The 22,352-nt window shown below is 54.0% G+C and overlaps 1 protein-coding gene across 4 annotated transcripts in view; it reads right to left on the reverse strand.

Moving 5' to 3' along the window:
• PXDN (peroxidasin) overlaps nt 1-22,352 on the reverse strand; it is a 66,371-nt gene that overhangs the window by 34,271 nt on the left and 9,748 nt on the right. For 3 of the 4 annotated variants that reach the window (XR_009703835.1, XM_061211329.1, XM_061211330.1), the window contains exons 2-4: nt 7,419-7,490; nt 6,391-6,462; nt 2,647-2,718 (exon numbers count right to left, since the gene is read on the reverse strand). Coding sequence is in view for 3 of the 4 variants with exons in the window: in XM_061211329.1 (XP_061067312.1) it covers nt 2,647-2,718; nt 6,391-6,462; nt 7,419-7,490 (216 nt within the window). In the remaining variant the exon portion in view is untranslated. The remainder of the gene's footprint in view (nt 1-2,646; nt 2,719-6,390; nt 6,463-7,418; nt 7,491-22,352) is intronic. The other variant, XM_061211328.1, reaches the window with a different exon arrangement.

Below are 22,352 nucleotides of genomic sequence, written 5' to 3' on the forward strand. Positions count from 1 at the left end.
TTACTTGCCATAAGTTACATATTTTTTCGTAAAACTAATTTCTTCTCATTGTCCTGCACACCGCTTTTCTCACTTCGAAAATTGGTGGGCTTTTCCCTTAGAAATACACGGAAGCCCCTCTAACTGGTGCTCCTGCAAGAGTCCCTCCTGCCACACCGGGACCTGGCCCGACACGCCAGGCTGCGTCTTCACGAGACGCTGGGACCAGCAGGGTCACAGCACAAACCCACACAAAGGAGAGCTCTCTCCACACTCCCTCCACCAGGTACAGCCTCTCACTGACTTTCTGAAATGATGGAACCTCAAGGTCCCTCGCCCTGTCCTGTTGGTGTCCGGCCTGCCCTGGGCCAGCTCGCCGGGAGAACCACCCCGGTGACCATGCGGCCGCAGAGCTGCCCACCCTCCTCCGCCGGCAGGCAGCCTGGTGGGGGCTGGGTCTGTGCCCACCGCCCTCCCTGCGAGAGTGGGGGCCTGCGGGCAGGATGACGGGGGCAGGAAGCGCCCCGTCCTGACTATTCAGGACGGGGACTTCCAGCGGCCACCGTGGAGCAGCCCTGGGACCGCCCCATCAAGCACAGACACTGGGGGCAGACACGCTCAACCGTGCTGCTCCAGAGACTGCGGGCCGGCCAGGTCCAGGGCGAAGCCAAGGGAGGGAGAGAAGGGAAGACACGCCGGTCCCAATCTGATGCTGTTAAAACTCCACGTGCCGACAGCCAGGGGGAGGCTGACCGGACGTGGGTGCTGCCTTGAGGGGCTCAGGGTTCACAGGCCCCCAGGGCTGTGGCCACCTCTCCCGATGGTGGAGGAAAACGGGCCAAAGGCAGGAAGGGAGCCCCCAGCGCCGTCCACGGTCCCTGCCCCCTGCCCGCGGCCGGCCTCTCAGGGAGCCCAGGTGAGCCTGCTGGACGGGGCGGGTCTAACGCGTGGCCTAAGGAGCCTGTCAGCGCCTCCGGGTTAGAGACCAGAGCTAAGGACACACTTCGGGCAGCCGGCCGGCCCGAGGCTGCAGCCCGTCACCAAGTGCCCTGCTCTGCATCTGCACCTGCTCCACAAGCCTCCCCCCAGCCCTGGGCCAGGGGGTGTCCACACACGGCCGGTTGCTGAGGCTCTGTCCCAATCGATTTTGCTCAAATAAACTCTAAACATTTGTATAAGCCTCCGCTTACCTTTTAAGGCCTGCGAGAGCCGAGATGCTGGGCAGACACGGGGCTCGGGACCAGCCTCCCCTCCGCTGGAGCATGTGTGCCAGCGCTGGGCATGGGGGGCCCCGCGAGGATGGGGACCCGAAGCGCTCTGCACGCGGTGGGGGCAGATCTGAGCGCGTTCCTAGGGGAACGCTCCCCTCCCCCTCACAGTGCCTCCCCGAGGGGCGGGGACGGGTCCCAATCTCTCTTCATCCCTAAGTCTCAGCAGCAGGGACCCCTCACCCCCAGCGCCTGATCCTGGGTTTGGAGGCAGCCTGACTTAGGACGCTGTCCCGAATCCCTAGGACCTTGGTCACCAACTCCCACTCGGCGCTCCGTGGATGCCATTCCCCTTCCCTCCTCATTTCTCCCAGACTTTGCCCCTGTTTTCCTCAAAAATAACCCCGCTCACCCCCTCCCAAGACTTGATGGGCCTCACTTAGTTCCACACCTGACAGCACGTGTAAATCCCAGCCCCAGATCCATTAAAACTGAGTCGGATGCAGGAACGTGTTCCGGGGACCCTCCCTCCACCTGGAGTTCTCCAGATATTCCCACGTGTTTCTGTGATGATCTGATCCCTGTGTCATTCTCCCGGAAGCCGAGGGTGTACAACCCCTCATATGCAGCTTCTTTCTAAACCCAGTCCACGACGAGCACAGCAGGCTCGGGAAAGCGGCTCTCAGCTGGATAAATAAACGGGTATCTGAAAACAAGAGCCCTGCGTGTGCTTCGGAAGCTCCTGGTTCAGGTGAGGCCTCCCCAGCTCTGCCTCAAGGTCTCTGGAGATGTTTCCATGTCCGGCCAAGTGACAAAACCCTAACCACAGCCTCAGCTGCAGCATCACGTGAATAAAACTGCCTGACACGCGACGACTCCAGCCCGTTGATGGACAGGTGACCGGCCAAGCAAACAAGTCAGAAAATGCCTCTGACCAGGAATTCTACTTAAAATGGGCATGCTGACTTCACAGCAAAGTAGGACTTCATATGCAGCCCAAGAAGCAACATCCAGCGTACCCTAACTGGAAAAGTTTATTTTCTCCAAAATACTGACGTCATGAATGACCAAAGTAAACCGGACGTGCGGATTCACAAACAGGAAATACTGTACGAGGAAACCACCTGCTGGTCCCCACTTCTCCCCGAAAGACCTCTACTTGCTCAGATCTGTTTGCAAGTCTATCTTGTTAAACTGGAAGCACCATGGGGACAGGGGTCAACCGGTGATACTGGTCCTTGTCCCAGGAATGCAGGGCACAGGGTGTGGGGTGGCTGCCCAGATGGGCGGGGTCAGAAGGAGGGAGGGACCACGGCTTTGTCATCTGCATGCACACAGCCCTACGCCCCCGGGGCACAGACATGCATCGTGCAAACAGCAGACTTGGCCTATTTTTCCCTGCAAGAGGCAAAGGGCAGGTGAAATCCAAGACACCGCAGAGCAGAGGAGAGGCACTTACAGTTGCTCTAGAGAGGCAAGTCCCTTAAACGCTTGCCTGTCAATTGACTGGATCTCATTCTTGTACAGATAGCTGAAACAAGAAACACGGGAGGATTAGCACACGCACGCCAGGCCATAACTCAGGGTGGAGAGAAGAATTCAGTTGGCACGTGGGGACAGTTTTCAAATTCATGATCGTATTACGATACAAACAGAACGTTTACACAGTAAGTACAGTTCCTCCAAGGAGGCTCCCCTTCCCCTTTCTAAGGAAAACCTCCCACTGGAGATGATCAGACCACCGCCATGTCTTCAGGAAACTCACAGATTCTTGGAGGACAGCTTATGAGCAGCTGACAAAGCATTTGCTTCAAAGCCTGAAGAAAATAAAATCATTTCCCGACAAACAGGTAAAATGCATTGAATATAAGCTTCTGTAACTGATACTGATACAGTTTCAAAATGCCCAGAAATAATCTGGGGAAGAGAAATTACAAAGACTACATAATCTGTTTTCCACTCAGAATACCATTCTCCTACAACAGAAGCAATCAAGGCTGACCAGAAGAACCACCCAATGGGCCCGCTGCCTGTTTCTGTATGGCCTGCACGCTAAGAAAGGTTCTTACGTTTCTAAATGGTTAAAAATTTCAAAAGAAGAATATTTCGAAACACATGAAAATCACGTGAAATTCACATTTCAGTGTCCGAAAATACAGTTTTGTTGGCTCACGGCCATGCCGACTCATTTACTGTGGTCTACGGCTGATTTTGTGCCCCGTGGAAACAGAGACGTATGGTCCTCAAAGCCTCAAGTGTGTACTGCCCCGTCCTTTCCAGAAGAAGCTGGCCAACTCCTGAAGGAACCCATCAAGGGTGAAGACTTTCACACCAAAGTATCCAATTCCACCAGAAACACAAAACCATGTGTGTTGGGTCCACCCATCTGTCCTGGACCTCAGAACACATCTCTACCGCGGCCGTCTGTACTCAGACGTGGAGATACCTGCCCCGGGCATTTCTCCATCGCTGATGTGGGCAGAGGGATGGATCAAAATCCACACCTTTCCTATAGTGTAACTCAGGCAGACCCTTCTCTGCACACTGGATGCTGCACACTGGAGTTGGGCTCTCACCTACCTACCCACTTAATAAACGACACCGCTTTGTCTCAATGCTTGTAACGTCGCCTACTTCATTTCCAGGACATGCGTTTTACTGCATTTTACTTAATAATATTTGGTGCAGGGCCCAGTCTAACAGGACCTGCTGTGCTGCCTTTAATCGCTGCAATCCTTCCAAGCGATTTCCCTTCTCTCTCTGTGCAAATCTCCTGAGGCGACTTCACCAAGAACTACAAGCCTTAACACAAACCAGCCAGAATTCCCCTGAAACTGAGGCCCAGTGCCTGCAAGAGGCCTGGCACAGACATTACTTCTCCAGGCTGTGGGGTCTGAATCCTTGAACTGTCACCTACTGGCTGTGCGTCTTGAGTAAGAATTAATGTTCTCTGCCTCCGTTTCTCGTATGTAAGATGGAGTGAATAGCAGTACCTCACAGGGTCACTGAAATTCAACAAACATATAGAGAGCTTTGGAATAGGGCCTCACCCGTGCAACTCCTGTCCAGGTGTGAGTTATTTCTCCTGCTGCTAACCCTATAGGAGGTAAGTCTGAACAAAGGTTTCTGTGCCTGTTTCTTAAACACAAACAAGCAAAACAAAATATCAACATGGACATCACCTTGCATGCACTTCAAGAAGATGAGAGTAAAGGAATCCTGTCAAAGAATACATACAATTGAACCAAATCAGTATGGATGAATGCATGCTGTTAAAGACACTGGAGTGTAATCTGTTTTCCTAAGAATAACTCGGTATTGATCATGATCTAACAATAAATCATAAATAATTTTCTACTTCATCATAGAGTTGACCCTTTGAATATGAGTTCTAACTACCTCAAGGGTTAATTTTATCATTTGGAAAGCTAAATGAAGGCAAAGGTGTATTCCTTACCAGAAGTCACTGGAGCTCCAGCACGTAAGGAACACTCAACCTCCAAAAATACACTTTGGCACCGATTAGATAAATACCAAGGCTGCAATAATCAATAAATTGTGGAAGCCTTCTTAAACATTTAAGATGCGTACCACACAGTCTCCTAAGTCAGTGCCTGTCAGGATGGACCCTCCCGATGTGGTCTGGGAAGTCGGAGGAGGAGGCTGGGAGCTGCAGTAGCAGCATGGCAGGGTCACGGGACCCCTTCCCGCCACAGCTGCAACCCTGTCCTGGTGTCTGTTCTCACCGTGGTCCATCTCCCCGCCGTTACTGCCGACCACTGCTCAGCCCATCCCGGTGACCCCGGAACCTACCGCGTGGGCGTCTCGGATGAGTTCAGGTGGGAGGGGGAAAGGTTGGTGTGTGGATGCCTTGAAAGGAAGCCCGTCAACAGACGAGGTTTAAAAGTATTATTTTTAAAAACTGTCCTAAGTGAAAAATGAAGTATCCCTAACTACTAGGGTAAATGATAAGTTGCTCTTAAGTAATTCAAACCAAAAAAATAAACAATAAAGTAAAAAAATTTTTTTTATAAAAACAGACTAAACGTGCACACACACACTGCAAATACTGGCTATCAGTTAAAGGACTCCGCTTCTAAGAAATCTAGGCTTTCTTCTGGAGCTTACACAGCACTTAAAATCAAAAACCAAAACAAAACGTAAGTAAATAAATGAAAACTCAAGAATAAATAGAAGACCTTTCCCTCATTTTAAAAATGAGCAACAAGGCTTAGTGTGAACGTTGCTAATGAAAAATTAATATACTGCGTCAAAAGTGATGGAGAAAAGTGTGTAGACACGACACTTTCAGATTCTTTGTGGAGGAAGATGTATTTAATAAAGAGTTAATGTTACCTCTTGCTCATAACCACTGTCTCACCTAAACTCAACAGGACTTGGAGACATCCAGGTTCACTTAAGCCACACGTTTCCCCCAAAATCACTGATACCAATCTCTCATTACAATGGCTCTAGCTGAACAGTCCTAAAGTTAAGAGTAATTTCCTCAAAGCACATGATACTTACTTCTAATCTGTTAGAACCAGCAATGTATTCAGTGTTTTGTTAAAGTTTCCAACTTCAAAATAAGTGCCTGTGAAGGTACTGAACCAGGCGAGGTCATTTTCTAACTGCAAAAGTGACTTCAACAAGCAGATGTTTTAAATGCTAATAAACTCATTAATTCAAATCAATTTTTAAAGGTAGAATAAAATTTAACTACATAAAAATAAGAGGTGAAATCACTTGGCGGAAGATGGGGAAAATCAGCAGGAATTAGTGGCATTCCAGAGGGATCTGTCATTCCCATCTCACATCTCGCCCACCCCTGAAAGCTCAGATCCCACAAAATATGTCAGCTGTTCACACTGGCGGCTGAACAAAAGTTATCACCTTCCATCTCAAGAAGCGTCATTATTACCCGAGAATGATTTTCAGAGGCTATAGTTTTTCATTTTATTCAACCTATTTTACTTAAGGCTTAGCAGATAAACACTAGAAATCACATAAGGTAGCACTTTATACTGATAACAACTCATTTTAAATGTCCTAACCAAAATTTCACTCACCTTTCGAAAATAAAACCTCTTTTTCACGTGACTGTATTTACAATAATTCATGAACAGTACAAAATTTAGCTCAGTGAGTAAACAGTCCGAATACAGATAACAGACTCTGGTGTAAAGAACTGGTCATGACTTACAGGTATTTTAGATTCTCCAAGTCTTCAAATGACCCACCAGGTATACTCTTGATCTGATTATTGTTGAGAAGCCTGTGAAAGAAAGTCTCAGTAAGAATTTAAAAAACAACACGCTTCTGAACTGTGTTATGATTAAGCCACAGACCTAACACCGACATTCGCTAAATGCAAATTAACACAAGCAAGAGCCCTGTGGGTGCCGGACGCTCCCGGCTGCAAGTTTCCTCAGGGGGCTGGTCCGTATCAGCATACACTGCTGCAGCTCTGCACACAGCGGAGAAGCAATCCCCTCTCTCCTGCACAAGATGGCTCTCTTTGTCCTGCCGTCTCTTCCATTTCGCCTGCAGCCAGCTGGGAGGCCCTCGCGGAGGGGCAGGGTGTCCCAGAGGTGGGTGTCTACCCACGGAGCTTTCCTTTTCACAGGGAGGGAGCTGGGGGCCGAGCCACCCATGTCCCCCCACCAGGCTTACAGGGCAGTGGTGACCGTTCCTGACCCCCAGGCCCTGCACCGAAGAGTCACCTCCTGGGGCAGAAGGGCCAGAGCCCGTCTCCGCCCACGGCATTCAGCACAGCCCATGGCAGCCTGGAGTTGGGGTCTAAACCCTGGGACACAGCTGGACAGCACCCCAACCCCACCAGGGCCCGTACTAGCTCAGGAGGAGGGCCGTCCCCTCGACCCTGCAGTGGGAGACGTGACCAGCACAGGCCTGGATCACACCCAGAGGATGGACAGGTTCACAGAGGTCAGGTGAGACACACGGGGACAAAGGCCACGACGGCCGCCAAGCCTGGGACCCAGTCCTGGCATCTTAACGTGCAAATCCCTCTGTCAGGCTCCACGGCAACCTCTCAGCCATGCCCACCCATGGTGGGCAATGGGGTAGACGTCCCTCAGCATTCGGGATCTACCCCCAGGGGAAAGGTGTGATGATGTCTCAGACCCCAGCTTCGGGATGTACCCACAGGGAAAGGTGTGATAATTTTGGTATCTCTCTTCTACTGGCTCCCAGTACAACGTTTGCACTTACAATGTGTTCAAGTTTCTCAGCCCCCTGAAGGCCCCCGGCTGGATCTCTCTGATTCTGTTAAAGCGAAGATCCCTGTGAAGAACAAGAAACGCATTTACAGAGAGAAATCTGCGGCTGTCACTAGTTGTGTGTCATCTTTAAATATTCACTTTCCAAGCAGCAATAAGGCATTTAAGAAATTAAACCCCCCTGTTCATTCCTTGGATGAACCAACCCTGGGCCAAGGCTAACAAATACATAAATATTTGTCTGACTGACAGGTGGGCACTCTCGCCTTACAGAGTTTGTTTAAACAGTAATTATGGGGAGATAAGTGGTTCCTTTTCACCCATCCATCCATCTCCGCCAGCCCACGGGAACGCTCAAGTCTCAGCGTTAAGACAACAAACACAGGACGGATTTGCAGGGCCTCATGAAGGGAGTCACCCCTGGAGCAGGCGTGGAAACACTGGGGTTCCCTCCTGTAACCTCTGAGCTGGAACTCACTCCCCCAGTGAGGACGTTTAGCCCGAACGCTCAGAGCCACAAAGGTCACTCAGCGTGTGAGCTGGAAAAACAAGGCTATTTCACGTGTGCATCTTAACACGGTAAATAAAATTAAATGCACAAGTAGAAGAGTGGATGGAGGGAGGAGCTGAGCATGAGGCAGAAGCCGGCCCAGCGGCGGGAGACGCGCAGACACGGAGCAGGCCTGCGGGGCTCAGGCCGGGGCCCGGAGTGCAGGGACCGAAGGTCTGCTGAGATGCCCGCTCCCACCCTCCCCCAGCTGGAATCAAAATCTATCAGTTGAACAAGTGTGAAGGTCACTGACAACTAAACACAAAGACCCCTTTCCTGACCAAGGAGTCTTAGAAACATTAAAATTCCTTACTCACAGGCTGAACCCCTTCCGTCACAGCCCAACAGGGATCATGTCGGCTGAACTGTGTCCCCACAAGTTCACGCGTTGAAGCCGGGCTCCCAGGGCCTCAGAATGTGATCTTATTTGGGGATAGAGTTCTTATAGACGTGACCAAGTTCCAGTGAGGTCACTGGGGTGGTCCTGGTCCAAGACAGCTGGTGTCCTTGTAAAAAGGGGAGATTTGGAGACGGGCACACGGGGGAAGGCCAAGGACCGCGGCAAACCTCCAGAGCCGGGTGGCGGGTGGGCATGGAGGAAAGACCTGGCTCAGAATCCCCCTCGCGGCCACTGAAGGAACCAGCCCTGCCAGGTGACCTGGGATGTCCGGCCTCTGGGACTCTGGGAGAACAGACCCCTGTCCTGTCGGTGGTGCTTCGATAGGACGGCCACAGGAAACTCCCACGGGCATCCTGGGGCAGCACTGGTCCAGGTCATGAATGGACAGCCCTCTTATGCTATTTACTGAGCCCTTTCAGTGTTCATAATCTTTTCAGGAATCTGATTATGTTGACCCGATTCAATAGCTGTAACTGATGACAGAACTGGTTTGAGTTTGCGGTGGAGGCTTCTCGGAAAGCGTTTGTTTGAGTGGCTGAAACCATCCGTGTCTGCGTCGGGCAGCGAGTGCGATGCACTGCCTTCGGGCATTTGCTTCCTCGCTCTGGGTCAAGTCCTCGGGACCCGGGCAAACGGTCAGCACCTGACCCTCACCCGGGTTCACTCTCTTTGGAGACCCTGTTGCCCACCAGCATGCTCCCCCTAGGACCCCTCCTCCCCTGCACAGACAGGCTTGTTTCCTAATAAAGAGTAATTTACGTTCAGATTCAGAACAGCCCCCTTGGGGGGGAGCTGGGAAGGGGAGGGAGCAGAGGGCAGATGGGGGCAGCTCCCCTGGGGACCCTAACGCTCCCCTTTCTTCTCGACTTCAGAGGGCTAAGGTGGCCCCCTCAGCGTCTGGTTCTGTCCCCCAAAAGCTTAACCCTGGTCCTTCAAGCCCCCCGCATCCCCTGATCCTAACGCACCGCCAGGCCCGTCCACTTTCCCCAGACAAGGCGCAGCACCAACTCCACCTCCTTCTCTTCCTCTGCCACCAATGCTCAGCCAGGCCCGGCCGTGTCTGCAAACCTGACCTCACTCCTGGACTGGACACCATCCATGAGTGCCCTGCCCACTGCTCCCATCGCCGTAACACAACTCCCGACCGGGATCGCGGCGGCCTTTCCGGTGGGCCCCGTCCACCCCTCCTAATGCTTCAGGCCCACGGGCAACCTGCATGGAGGACGCAGGTCCCCCGACCAGGGATGCAGCCTGCAGACCTCTAAGTGGACCGTGCAGAGGGGCACCTGTGCCCAACCCACTGCCAGCATGGGGTGAGGGGCCTTTCAGGGCAGCCACGTGCACCTCCACGTGGCCCACACGGTGCATCGTAGCCAGCTTGAACTTTCGTTTCCATTTTCTGCAACACGTAAACGGTTCCAGAGCGTCATCACTAGTAAGTAATTGACTATTAAACAAGGTGCGTCTGGAGGCCACGCCCCTGTCCCCCGCACAGCTTCCCCTCCTCCCCGGTCGCTCTTCGGGGTTACTCTACCTCACCCCTCCACTGTGTCCTTTTGAAAATCTAAGCACATAGAACGTGTGTCTATTTCCCTCCCTTTCCTGCACAAAAGGCAGCTTGCTGTGAACACGCTTTTCTTCCCGGGATAAACTGCGGAGCTTCCCGCAGCCGTGTGTGGACACGCCCGCACCTCCTTCCGGGCAGTGACCGCGGCCTGTGCTCGGGCCACCTCGGACGGAGGACCGCTCCGAGCCGTCGTGGACAGTACCCGGGACTGGCTCTCTGGACCCATCAATTCACACTGTCGCTGAGGTATTCACGGAATCGAGTCCTAGAAAGGCATGGCTGGGCCGAAGGATAAACAGGCGTCATGACAGCTGACGTCTCTGAGCTTGCTAAGTGCCCATCACTTCCATAAACACGCCACGCGCTGTGGGAGCCCAGCCTCAGAATCTGCCCAACGTTGCACGGGAGCGGGTGACCTGCGGGAACCAGACCCGGGCACTGCCTTTCATCCTCTGATCCCAGCATGACGCTGAGCAGCGAGGGCTCCAGGAGGCTGGAGACAGGGGACAAAGCAGCCCAAGGGCGACTGCACCGTCCAGACAAGGCAGGCAGGACCCCCCAGAGCCCAGGGGGTGGGGCAGCCTGCGAGCAGGAGAAGGTTAAGGGCAGGCTGTGCACAGTGGCAGGGAGGGACAGAGTCGGCGGGGGTGGCCCCAGGCTGAGAGGTGTAGCCACTGCTGACAGGAGGGGCCTGGAGGAGCAGTGACAGCAGGCGGTCCAGTGACAGTCCTGAGGGCCCAGCGGCGGGCACACACGTCATACTTCCCACGCTCACCTCCACCTGCCTAAGCGCCCAGAGCCCTTGCCAGCCACATCCCTAAGGGCTGACTCGGGTGCATCCGTCATCAACACGGTGCCCGAGCACGGGGTCCCCCAGGCCGGGTCTGAGCAGTGCAGATGTCAGTGGGACGGGACCTCACCCCGCCTATTCCTGCCAGCTGTGCTAGGGATGCAAGGCCCGACGCCCCTCTCTCCGGGCAGCCCCCAGAGCAGTGTCTGCAGGGAGCAGCCTTGAAGGATGGGTAATGCCACCTCCGGTCACCCTAATACTTGCCCACCGCTCCCCCTAAAAGGGTGACCTCCCCAAGGTCAGTGCTCCTCTCCTCCAAGGGACGTGGGGGCTCAGAGACCAATGCCCTTGTCTTGACCCCCAGGCCCTGGGAAGGAGAGAGAGACCTGAACGTCACCCCCTCGATGGGACCTGTGTCTCCAGGTAGGAAAGTGATGGGTCAGGCGTTTCCGGCATCACCCGCTTCACTGCAGAGTTGGGTTCAACGACGCTCATGACACTTAACCACAGGACTCACTTTTAGTCTCCCCCCAAAATCTAGTACTGATGCTGCTGATTTTTAAAATGTAATTCAACTCAGGGCTTCCCTGGTGGCTCAGTGGTTAAGAATCCGCCTGCCAATGCAGGAGACACAGGTTCAAGCCCTGGTCCGGCAAGATCCCACATGCCGCGGAGCAGCTAAGCCTGTGCGCCACAACTACTGAGCCTGCGCTCTAGAGCCCGTAAGCCACAACTACTGAGCCCGTGTACCGCAACTATTGAAGCCCGTGCTCTGCAACAAGAGAAGCCACCACAGTGCTAAGCCCACGCACTGCCACGAAGAGTAGCCCCCGCTCGCCACAACTAGAGAAAGCCTGCGCGCAACAACGAAGACCCAACGCAGCCAAAATAAATAAATAAAATAAATTTAAAAATATATATGTGTGTGTATATATATAATTTAACTCAATTCAGTATTTACTGATAGCTTTGAAAAAACAGGGGTCACGGCTAGAAATCACAGAATGTTGATACACTATGATACATGTATTTTTATTGGTTTTCATCTCTTTCTTCCTCCTTTCACAAAAAATTTGAGCAGCATGAAAAAGTACCCATAAAACAATAGAAGAAATAGCTAAAGGAATGAGGGGGAAAGGAAACAGGACAAATGGAGAAGCAGATGCTGGCGGCGGGATGCAGGTCTGGCTCAGAGTATCCCAGCCGCCAGTGCAGAGACAGCCTGATCAAGCACAAGATCATCAGCTCCAAAGAGCCCTCGGCACACTGCCCGGGAGAAGTGACGCTTTACCGATGCTAAGACACAGGCAAAACTTCTCACAAGGGTCCTCACAAACACTGGGCACGTAGGTGTACCTCCCGAGCACAGGTCTCATGACTGGCTCTGCGGGGGGGCTCCCCTCTCCCCGTATGCAATGGCAGGACTTCAGCGTGTGATTCGGGCAAACAGTTATAGAACTTCATCCTGTCCATCCAAGTGCATCCTTCCGGCCTCCGAGGCCTCCCTGGACCCTGATTTGTATCAAGGACTCACTAATCCTCCCAGGAGTGTGTCACCTACAGGTGTCATAGGCACCCACTCTCCTTCTTCACTCAAATTACTGAAATTTAAAAAAAAACAAAACAGGGGCTTCCCTGGTGGTCCAGCGGTTAAGAATCCGCCTTCCAATGCAGGGGAGGCGGGTTCGATCCATGATCAGGGAACTAAGATCCCATATGCCGCGGGGCAACTAAGCCCGTGCGCCGCAACTGCTGAGCCCGCGTGCCACAGCTAGAGAGAAGCCTGCACGCCGCAACTACGACCCGATGCAGCCAAATAAAAAAATTAATTAATTAAAAAACAAAACAAAAACAAAACACCAGAAACAGAAATGCAGGTCAGCAAAGGAAAAAGCAGCGTCTGATGGTGAAGAGCACGTGGGTCCTGGTCAGAGGTTGGGGAGAGGCCACACGGGGCCAGGCATTCTGGACGAAGGATAGTGACAGAACCTGCACTTGCACCCATCACAGGGGACAGCCCTGCTCCAGCGGGGCCCAGGGCCTGGACACGCCGTCTCTGCATGTGCAGGGCGCTCTCGGACACCGGATGGTCCAGCGTCCACTGCAACAATGCGACAGCCCACCCCTCCCGAGGGCCCAGGGTGACCACGCGTCCTGGCTGCCTGTGAGGCCCCAGGACACAACCCTCAGCCCCACACCTATTAAAAACCGCTTCACTTTCAGGAGTGGAGCCGTCAGGGACCAGAAAGTCCTGGCTGCCCAGGTTCTGCCCCTCGTCCTTCTTGCCGTGGCATGAGGTGACCCACAGGCCACCTGAAGGGACGAGCTCAGAAGAGTCACAGAGGTCAGCGCCTGACCCGCCACCATGGCAAAAGGCCAGGTTGCGGGGTCTGCTTTTTCCGCCCACTGTGTTGTGGACTTCTGTAAAACACGGAAAACGTCATGTCGTCCGATGTGGCAACAAAGCCCAGTTGCCAGGAAAGCACCTGTATTTATCGGCGACAGAGCGGCCCTTGTGCGGTCAGTTGTGCAGACAGCACTCCAAGCCTGGCTTCTTCGGATGACGTCCAGGGCACCAGAGAACACGCGGGCCCTCCCCACACAGGAGCCTCAGGGCACAGAGAGAGGGGCCCCGGCGGAATCATGCCCCTCCCCCGAGGGCTGGCGCTCCCGACGAGGGGAGCAGGCGTCGGGGTCTCTGCTGACCATCACCTAGAGGATTTCCCTCTGGAGCCCTCCCAGGAGGCGGGTAACGTGCAGGCCCCTGGGTGACGGCGGAGCCGGGGGTGACCAAGGGGCGAGTCCTTTATTCTCCAGGAACAGCTCTGAATTTCCTGCTGCGTCCGCTCTTCATCCAGAACCTCAGATCCCAGAAAAAGGCCACACGGACAGAGGAGGGACGTGGGTGCTTGGGACACAATTTGCTAAATGTTTCATTTTTTTGTCATCTCCCCTTCCAGGATTTAAGCACGTGGAACCAGGGACCCACCTCTTGGCTCGAGAGCATGGAACCTGCTCGGAGGGGCTCCCTCAGGGCTGCTGACGGACGGAGCCGGGACGGGCCCTGAGCTGCCGCCGTCTCCGGGCCAACGGGTCCTCCTGCGCGGCCGCCTCCCACTCGTGGGGAGGGGGGACTAAAACACAGCTCGGGGGTCGGCAGCCCTTCACACGGGGAGGGCGGGGGACGCACTCCAAGGGGCAGCAGCGTCCAAACTATGCTGGGCCCTCAGCCCGCCGCCCCAGCTCAGCGTCCTGAAGGCGGGACCTGAATTAGGTCAACTCTTCCACAACCTTCTGACCAACTCGGTAAAGTCTGGTTCACTGAGTCATGTGTACGAATAAAGAGAAAACGGGAAGGCAAAAAAAAGCCATTGTTTTCTCCTGATAGAGAATTTTTAAAACACTGAATGGTTCAAAGCCCAGGACAGAAAACTACTTCAAAAGAAAACGGACTTTGGGAAATAAACCAAGGTATTGATTCATTCAAAGGAAGCACACATGGAAAAGCGTTTACTCCGGTTCTGGTTTTAGGTTTCGTACAGCTAAAAAGAGAAGGGAGGAAGAGCTTAGAGTGTTTGGGCAACTGGGAGTGAGAAGTGAGCTCTGACCTCGGAGAGGACCCTGGTTTCCACCTGATGGCCTGCACAGACCACGGGACAGCCAACGTGTCCGTCACCCTGAAAACATTACTGCGTCACTGCTCCTGACCACCGAGGGCAGTTCAGTGCTGGGGGGGCTCTGGGGACAGCCCTCAGCAAAAAGCGTTCGAGAGATGCACTGCCCCTGCAACCTCTCCAGCCCGCCAGGAGTCAGCAAGGAGGACGCTGCTCATTTGAGGACCATCAGGTTCATCGCCTTGCCACTGCACTCGGACCGCTCGGTCAATTGTTAAGAATCTCCTTGGTGTCACCATCGCCGGGGGCCCCAGGGAGCACTCGAGGGCTCAACTCCAGCCCAGATTCCGTCCCTCCCCTCCCAGAACCGGGGAAGGTCCCAGAGGAAGGCGCACCTGGCTGTGCTCCAAGACCGGCCATGTGGGCCCAGGCAGTGCCCCCTGTCCCCTAAAAGGCCAGGCAGAAAGATGGTGGGATTCGGGCCCACGCAGTCTCCATGGCAACCCCTCCACTCCGTTGTCACAGCTACGCAGCCGAGGGCAGTGCCAAAGCAAGGGACCTGCTCTGATCATGCACAGCTGTGATCACACACTGAGGTTTGAAACTCAAAAAACTATGGCATCAGGAAGCACTACTCTTCTGTTTTCAACTATTTAAAAATGTAAAACGCAGAGTTCACAGGACAGCAAAAGCAGGCGCTGGCCGCTCCCGGCCTCGGCCCCGGGTCTGGACGAGGGTGCGGTGAGGCAGGTGTCTGCCCACCGTCCCAGGACATTGACTGTTCCTGGGCTTCCGTGTCAGGAGCATCGCTCCGGGCCACATGCAAATGTAAAGCCTTCCCCCTGCCCCGCAGCGCCTCACAAACGAACGAAATGTATCTACTGGTTCACGCACCGCAGGCTGTGTGCTCTGGGAAAAACGCCCAAACTTCTCCCATGGCTGTTTAAAAAATGAAATCAGTGTTTTTCTTGCTTTCCAGACCAAAAAATGGCCATAACTGTGTACCAAAGACTTCTCCCTCCCAAGGCCATTTCATTGCATCCCAGGAAGACCCCGTGCAGGGGTGAAGCCCAATACAGCAGTGTAATTAGGGGAAAAGGCCCCCCTCTGTCTCTCAAGCAAACGAGGAGCCAAAACAGCCTGGACGAGCGTGAAATCCATTCTGTCCAGCTCAGCGTGTCAGTGAAAACACAGCGGCCTGACGCCCTTCTAATTAGAAACAGCCCAGGAAGCAGTGCCCACACCAGCAGAACCGGCCCAGGCGTGGGAAACGATCTCCTGCTTCTGCTGGAGAACAGGAGCAGGTGCAGGTGAGCGCGTCTCCGGAGGAACACGGCACGGCGCGGCGGGGTCTCTGCAACACCACAGCTCCCCGTCCCCCGCTAGGGGTCTCGGGGTCTCTGCCGAGCCCGGCTTCGCGCTCCAGCCTGTGGAAGCCCGAGGGGCTGCAGGGGTGCAGACACGGGCCTGGGCGCTGGTCTCGCCCTGAGCAGCCACCGCGAGCCTTGCGCCCATCCAAGGGGCCCCGAAAGCCTGCCGTCCAGGTCTCGCGTGGGACACGGGAGCAATCTGTGCACGTGTGCCCACGTGTGTCCACAGACACACCCCCTCCAGGCCAGGGAGCCCCGAGGGCTGCTCTGCGTAGGTGGATCAGCTTCCGAGTCTGGCACCAGGCAGGTCCAGATTCAAGTCCCTGCTCTGCTCTTCCCTGGCTGTGCAATCCTGGACAAATGCCTTGACTTCTCTGATCCTTCCTCGGTTTGCTCATCTGCAGGGTAAGGGGATGATGTCCCTGCCTCTCCTGTGAGGACCACATGAACTGAAACCAGCCAAGCAGGAAACGGGCAGGACCAGAGCGGCGGCAACGGGCGGGGGCACAGGTCATAGGTGGGCCGAGTGCGCGGCAGCCCCAGAAAGAGACAGGCCACCTCCCGCTGGCGTGCGCGGTGAGCCTTCATCTCACACGCAGAGGAGAGGTTCAGAGAAGGGAGTTAACTGGCCTGAAACCACACAGCCCACCTGGGTAGCCTACAGGGTGCCTGGGGCCTCATCCTCCGCGCCAAAAGCGTGTCCCCAAGACCCCCCTTCCCCAGGCACAGTCCCACCAGCCCCCATCAGTGTGACCTGAAGACACCAGAGCAGCACCCAGCAAGCCCCAGTTTCCACCTGATGAAGATGCAGGTGCAGCTGGAAAGACTTGTGTGGTTTCAGCATAGCATTTCTCTGGGGTGCCAACGCCATCCCAAGTGCACGTCTAGAAACCCGGCCGTGTGAGACTTCCCTCCCGCCGCCCATCCCCCAGCAGGTCTCTACACAGCGAGGAGTCCACAGCACGTTCCCAGGTCCGACGCCCCCGGATCAGCACAAACACTTTCAGCCCCGGCAGGTGGATCCAACCAGTCTCAGCGGCTTTCCTGACTGGTAACCACACCAGCAAGAACAAGGGATGCTGTACACCACGGGGAAGACTCCATGGGCCAGCTCCGGAGACGCGCCTCATTTACCTGACGGTGAAACTGCTGACATGGGCAAGTCCTACTTACAGCGGAGTCTCATGCAGAAACAATCACAGAATTAGAACAGCAGCCCGGCCGGACGGGCAGATCGGGAACCACCAGAAGAGACGCCAAAGCACCTGCTGAAGGGTCTGGGCTCTCCCTGGCTCCGCACGCGCTCAACGCACCATCCACACGCGCTGACCCTGACCCCGCGTCCTGCAGGGCTGGTCGGACTAAAAGGACGGGCACCGGCGGCCCAGCATGTCCACAGCTGCCACCTACCGCCCGGTCCTGGCTCCGCCCCTGACCTGCCACCTGCCGGGCACAGACATCCGCCCACAGCCATGCTGTGGCCGCACCTGGAAACCAGATGCTCAGTGAGTCAGGACGGAGACCATGTGCCTGGAAGACGGCCACCTCGGGGTGAGCGGGGAGAGGCACACAGGGACCCGCTGACACCACCCCTGGGTCACCAACATGATCTGGGCGCAGAGGAAAGCTCACAGACGGAGAAGCAGACGGGACAGGTGGAGGGAGGGCAGGGTGCACACAGGCACACAGGTATTCTCCTCGTGGAGGGTCAGGAGATCAGTAATACAGAAGCAAGTCCACGGACGCCCTGGGAAGAGACAAAGTTTCTATGCCCCAAGGGTTACGGGATGCAGGATACAAAGTATTTTTCTTTTCCTTACTGTGTTAAAAATTTTTAAATGAATGATCACGCTTATATAATAGCACATAACTAAAAGATCGTTTTTTTCCTTTCCTTGTTAAATGTAATTTTAAACAAAGTAATCAAGTTTTGGGCTCAAGCAATAAAAATTCATTCAACAACTTGCAGCCTCGAACAGGAACAGAGGCGCCACACCCACTGGCTCTTCTCTGAGAGTCTCTCTCCCGGGCCAGAGGTGCCTTCAGGCGTCCAGGTGTCCAGGTGTCCGTGCTCCAGCCACCCCCCTGCCCCACCTCTGCCCTCTCTGCTTCCTGGGAGCTCTGAGCCTCTAATGGGCTTTTATGGCTGCCCTGGACCCTCAGAGCACAGCCTACCAGCCTCAGCTCCACTGCTGGCTGTTTATTGCCTTAGTATTTTCTAGTTCCTGTTCCCCAGAGAGACATCTGTCTGATCGAAGCCTGATCACAAGTAACTGGCCAGCACGTGGAGACTGTCTTTGATCTGGTGTCCACCTGGATCCAACCAGCTATGGCTGAGAGAACCAGGGTCACGCGACACTCGACATGGAACGGCATCAGTCAGGGTTCCCTGGAGAAACAGAACCAACAGGACGTGTGTGTGCGTGTGTGTGTGTGTGTGTGTGTGCGCGTGTGTGTGGGGGGGGTGCGCATGTACAGAGAGAGATTGAGATTGGTTTCTGTTAAGGAAAGACTTATTGTGGAGGCCGGCAGGTCCACAGTTTGCAGGTGAGACTGCAGGATGGACCCCGCAGGATGGACCCCCAGGGAAGGGCCGCCGTCTGATCCCAGGGCCGTCCTGCTTTTCTTCTCCTGAGTCCTTCCACTGATGGGATGAGGCCCACCTGCGCTGTGGAGGGTCATCTGCTTACTTACTGACTTAAGTGTTCATCTCCTCTAAAAACACCTCCACAGAAACCTCTAGAATAACGTTTGACCAAATATCTGGGCACTGTGTCCCAGCCAAGTGGACACATAAAACTAACCATCCCAGATACCCAGGCGTGCTGAGATGTACCGTACTTGTTACAACAAATATTATAATTTACACAATTGAACGGGCTGAGTTTGTTCTTACAGAGACAGACAGAGCTTACTCTTTGAGTTCAGCAAAATAAACGGATAAATCATGTTATCCCACTGGGCGCTCGTCCAAGACTTAGCCAACTGGCAAGCGGACAGTCACAGAATCCAGCAGAAACCAAGCCCAGGAAGCAGATTTCAGGTTCTACCAAACAGATTGATTTTTGCCTGTTGCTTTTCTAACAGCCTCAAATCAGACTGCGTTGTAGTTACCACCACGGAGGAAATGGATCAAAAACAGAATCAACAAATACTGATACCAAAGAGTTACCCTCTACCAAGACGCTCCGGGAGCATCTCACCTAGGAGGCTTCCTACATACACAGACCTTGAGTTTTTAGGAAGACAGGACGTGCAAGCCAAGTTAATTACTGAATGAGAACACATTTCTAGGGTGTAAGTGATATCGTTTCATCAACCAGGACAAAAGAAGTGTGGGGCAAATAATAAACCCCAAGGAACTTAAAATGGATGGGTCAGAGGTGAACCCTCAGGAAAGGTTCTGGTGGAGGGGACACGAAATGGATCCTTGTGAAGGGAATAAAGTAGACCTTAACCAAGGCGGTCCCTCCCGAAATTTCCTCTTCACTTTCATTAAGGGGATCCCACGTTGCCAGCTGACCCGCCTCACCGGCCTCTCCTTGGCAGGGATGCTGGCGCAGTCCTCTCCCTGGCCCTGATGTCCAGACTTCCTATGGTCTCAGAGTCCTTCTCCAGTGAGAAATCGAGACGCGGAAGCCTTAATGCAGCGTCCACCGTATGTAATGAACTGGGTTATCTCCAGCACCCAGGTACTAGGCCAGCAGGGTCCTTGAAAGAACTGAGAAAATAATCACTCCAATCATTTTCTGTTGGGCTTCCTTCTCTCACAACCCAGCTGAGAAAGGCTGCTAGACACAGAACTCTGAGAAACCACAGAAAAATGAGAAGGCGGCTTCTCTAAGACTAGGGAAAATAAAGAGGAAGTTGGATTTTAAAGCCAGTGCGTTCTGAGTTTAAGAGGAAAGAGGCTTGGGTCTAAGTAAGTTCTTCCCAGGCGACCTCCTTTCTATAACCACCTCCCTCCCCTTGCTGGGCTTCCAACCCCACCCCTGAACCATGGGGGTGGGACGGATTGGGGACAGGTCTGCGTCAGGATAGAGGCGCACAGCCTACACCACAGACTCTGCCTCATGGCAGTGGGGTCTACGCATCTCAGCACCAGTGCCTGACACTTACCAAGGACACCAGGATAGGGGCGGGGGGCGGAGGGAGGGACAAACAGACAGGCAGATGGATGGATGGATGAATGGATGAAGGCGTAGGTGGTTATGGAAGGATAGATGCATAAATGGATGAATGGATGGACAGATGGAAAGGCAGATGGATGGATGGATGGATGGACGGACAGATGGACGGATGGATGGACAGATGGAAGGGCAGATGGATGGATGGATTGATGGATGGGCAGATGGATGGATGGATGGGTGGAGAGATGCGTGCGTGAGTGGATGGGAGGGGTGACACAGGCATTGACCTAAGAAAATTACACATCCAAATAACATGCACAAGAAAACAGATGCTCAGGATTAATATTTGGCCACCCACTGCCATGCCAATACAAACATCCCACATGTCCGAATAAGTAACAACGATGACTAACTGCATCCACTTTAACTGCTATTTTTAAAAGTTAAAGTGCTGCTTAGCTGGTTATGGATTTTTAGAAATACTGTTTCACTCCAGGAAGTGACAAGCCTAATCTAGGCTCTTCCCCTAAAGGAAGCTGTGACCAGGAAAAGAAGCATAAATTTAACCAGCGCTGCAGACGAGTGCAGGCCGCATTCCGCGGGTGAACGGCTCCCTCTCTCGCATTTGTCTGCAATCTCATTTCTTTCTGAGTAAAGAAATCTCCCGCCTGAGGGCTGTGTTGGCCTCACTTTTCCCCACAGAAAGGGAACATATCAATCCAAACACTGCAGAGGCAAAATCTTCCCATCTTTACCAATCCCAGCCTTTCATTTATTTAGAGTAATTCTGAATTTCCATTCACGTCCTCAATTCCTAGCAAATAATTAACATTAGATCTGGCAGGAATGGCATTTTAGAAAAGTTGGGGAGGGCAGGAGCTCACAATTACGGAGCGTTTCCTGGGTCCCATGAAAGGCACCTTCTGGGTGCTGCATCACAAGGGGAGTTTAGATGCTTCTTAAACACTTGGGTTTGGCCTGGGAGAGAGAATGCCTATCTAATATGCACTGAAAACTAGCCTGGTGGTATTTCCTGTTTGCATCGCAAGTATCTGCTTCAATTAAAGGAGCCCCAGCGTCCTAGTTCTCTCTCGCTGCCTGTCTTCCCTCCTCTGGACTCCTCTGGTTCACGTCCGCAGGGTCAATAAACCCAGACGTGATGATAACAATAGCTTCCCCAGCAGAGCATCGATCAGGCAGTGTCAGGAGATACACATGCATCCCCTTCCTCATGCCCAGGACGCCCCTGCAGGTGGGAAACCGAGGCTTCAAAGGGCGAGAACCCTGCCCAGGGGTGCACATCGGGAAAGCTGGGAAGCAGCGCCCCGGCCGGGGCCGACCACACTCTGAGCTTCAGCCTGGCTGGACGAGCTATCCTTCCCCCTCAGTGGGACGGGCATCTCCCAAAAGGTCAGCCTCCGTCATTAACACCGTGGCTCTTACTGGCTCCGTCTCCCTGCCCAGGAGACCACAGCTCGGCCAAACCGAAGGCAGCCTTGTCCATTTCCACGCCCGCCACCTGGCCTGCAACGTCTCCACGCAGGAGGTTCCTCCTGGCATGTCGCAAATAATAATTAACGGCTTTGAATTTGATAGAACCTCAAAGGCAAGATACTTTCTCCCCAGAGAAGATTGGGTAGAGACTGCTAAAGGTTAGAAGCGTCCTGCTTTCTAGAGGGAACTGCCCTGCTCTTAACCAACCACGTAAACCCTGAGACCCCACTCCGAGGAAGGTTTGGGGTGAGCGAGGGGGACTTTGCGGGGCAGGCAGCGCGACGAGGCCCCTCCCGAGTCCCCGCACCCTGAGGTCACAGCATCTCCACCTGAAACACGGGAGGACACTGTCCCGCCCCATCGTTCACGGATTCCAGATCTGAGAATTTTCCCGCTTGCTAAAGTCTATCTGTGATCCAAAGTCGATCCTTGCGGTGTCTCTGTCACCATCGAGGACAGGCGCGGAGATGATGAGGACGTGGACTCGTGTCCTTTTCAGGGTCTATTCGGTGCCATGTTGTTCGCATTTTTGTGCCTTTTGTTGGTGACTCTGCTGTTTAAAATCGCCCCCGAGTGTGGCGCCGACGGGCTGTCCGGTCATGGGGAAAACATGTGTGTGTGGGATCAGCTTCCTCCAGGCACGCGTCTGTGCTGCCCTGAGCTCCACGTTGATGAACCAACAACAGACGTTAAGTAAGGCCTCTGTAAACAGAAGCTCACAAAACCGGGCTGTGCATCAATCTTTGGATGACAACAACGCTGTGACCTGCGCCGGGCTGGACCCTGACCCTGTGTCTCTCGGAAGCAAGGGTTCCGGGTCACTAACTCAGAATTCGCAGAGACTATGTAGAACACAACCCCGCGAATAACGCGAATCAACCTTAAACTTCACCTCCGGTGACAGAGGCGGTGCTGAGCTGGGGCTCTCCCAGCCTCTCCCACCTCAGATCTCGGGGCCCAGCAGGGACATCCAACCACAGGGCAGAGACCACACAGGAAACTGGCCGCAGA

This window comes from Eubalaena glacialis, chromosome 14 (genome assembly GCF_028564815.1).
Source record: "Eubalaena glacialis isolate mEubGla1 chromosome 14, mEubGla1.1.hap2.+ XY, whole genome shotgun sequence".
Classification (NCBI taxonomy): Eukaryota; Metazoa; Chordata; class Mammalia; order Artiodactyla; family Balaenidae; genus Eubalaena; species Eubalaena glacialis.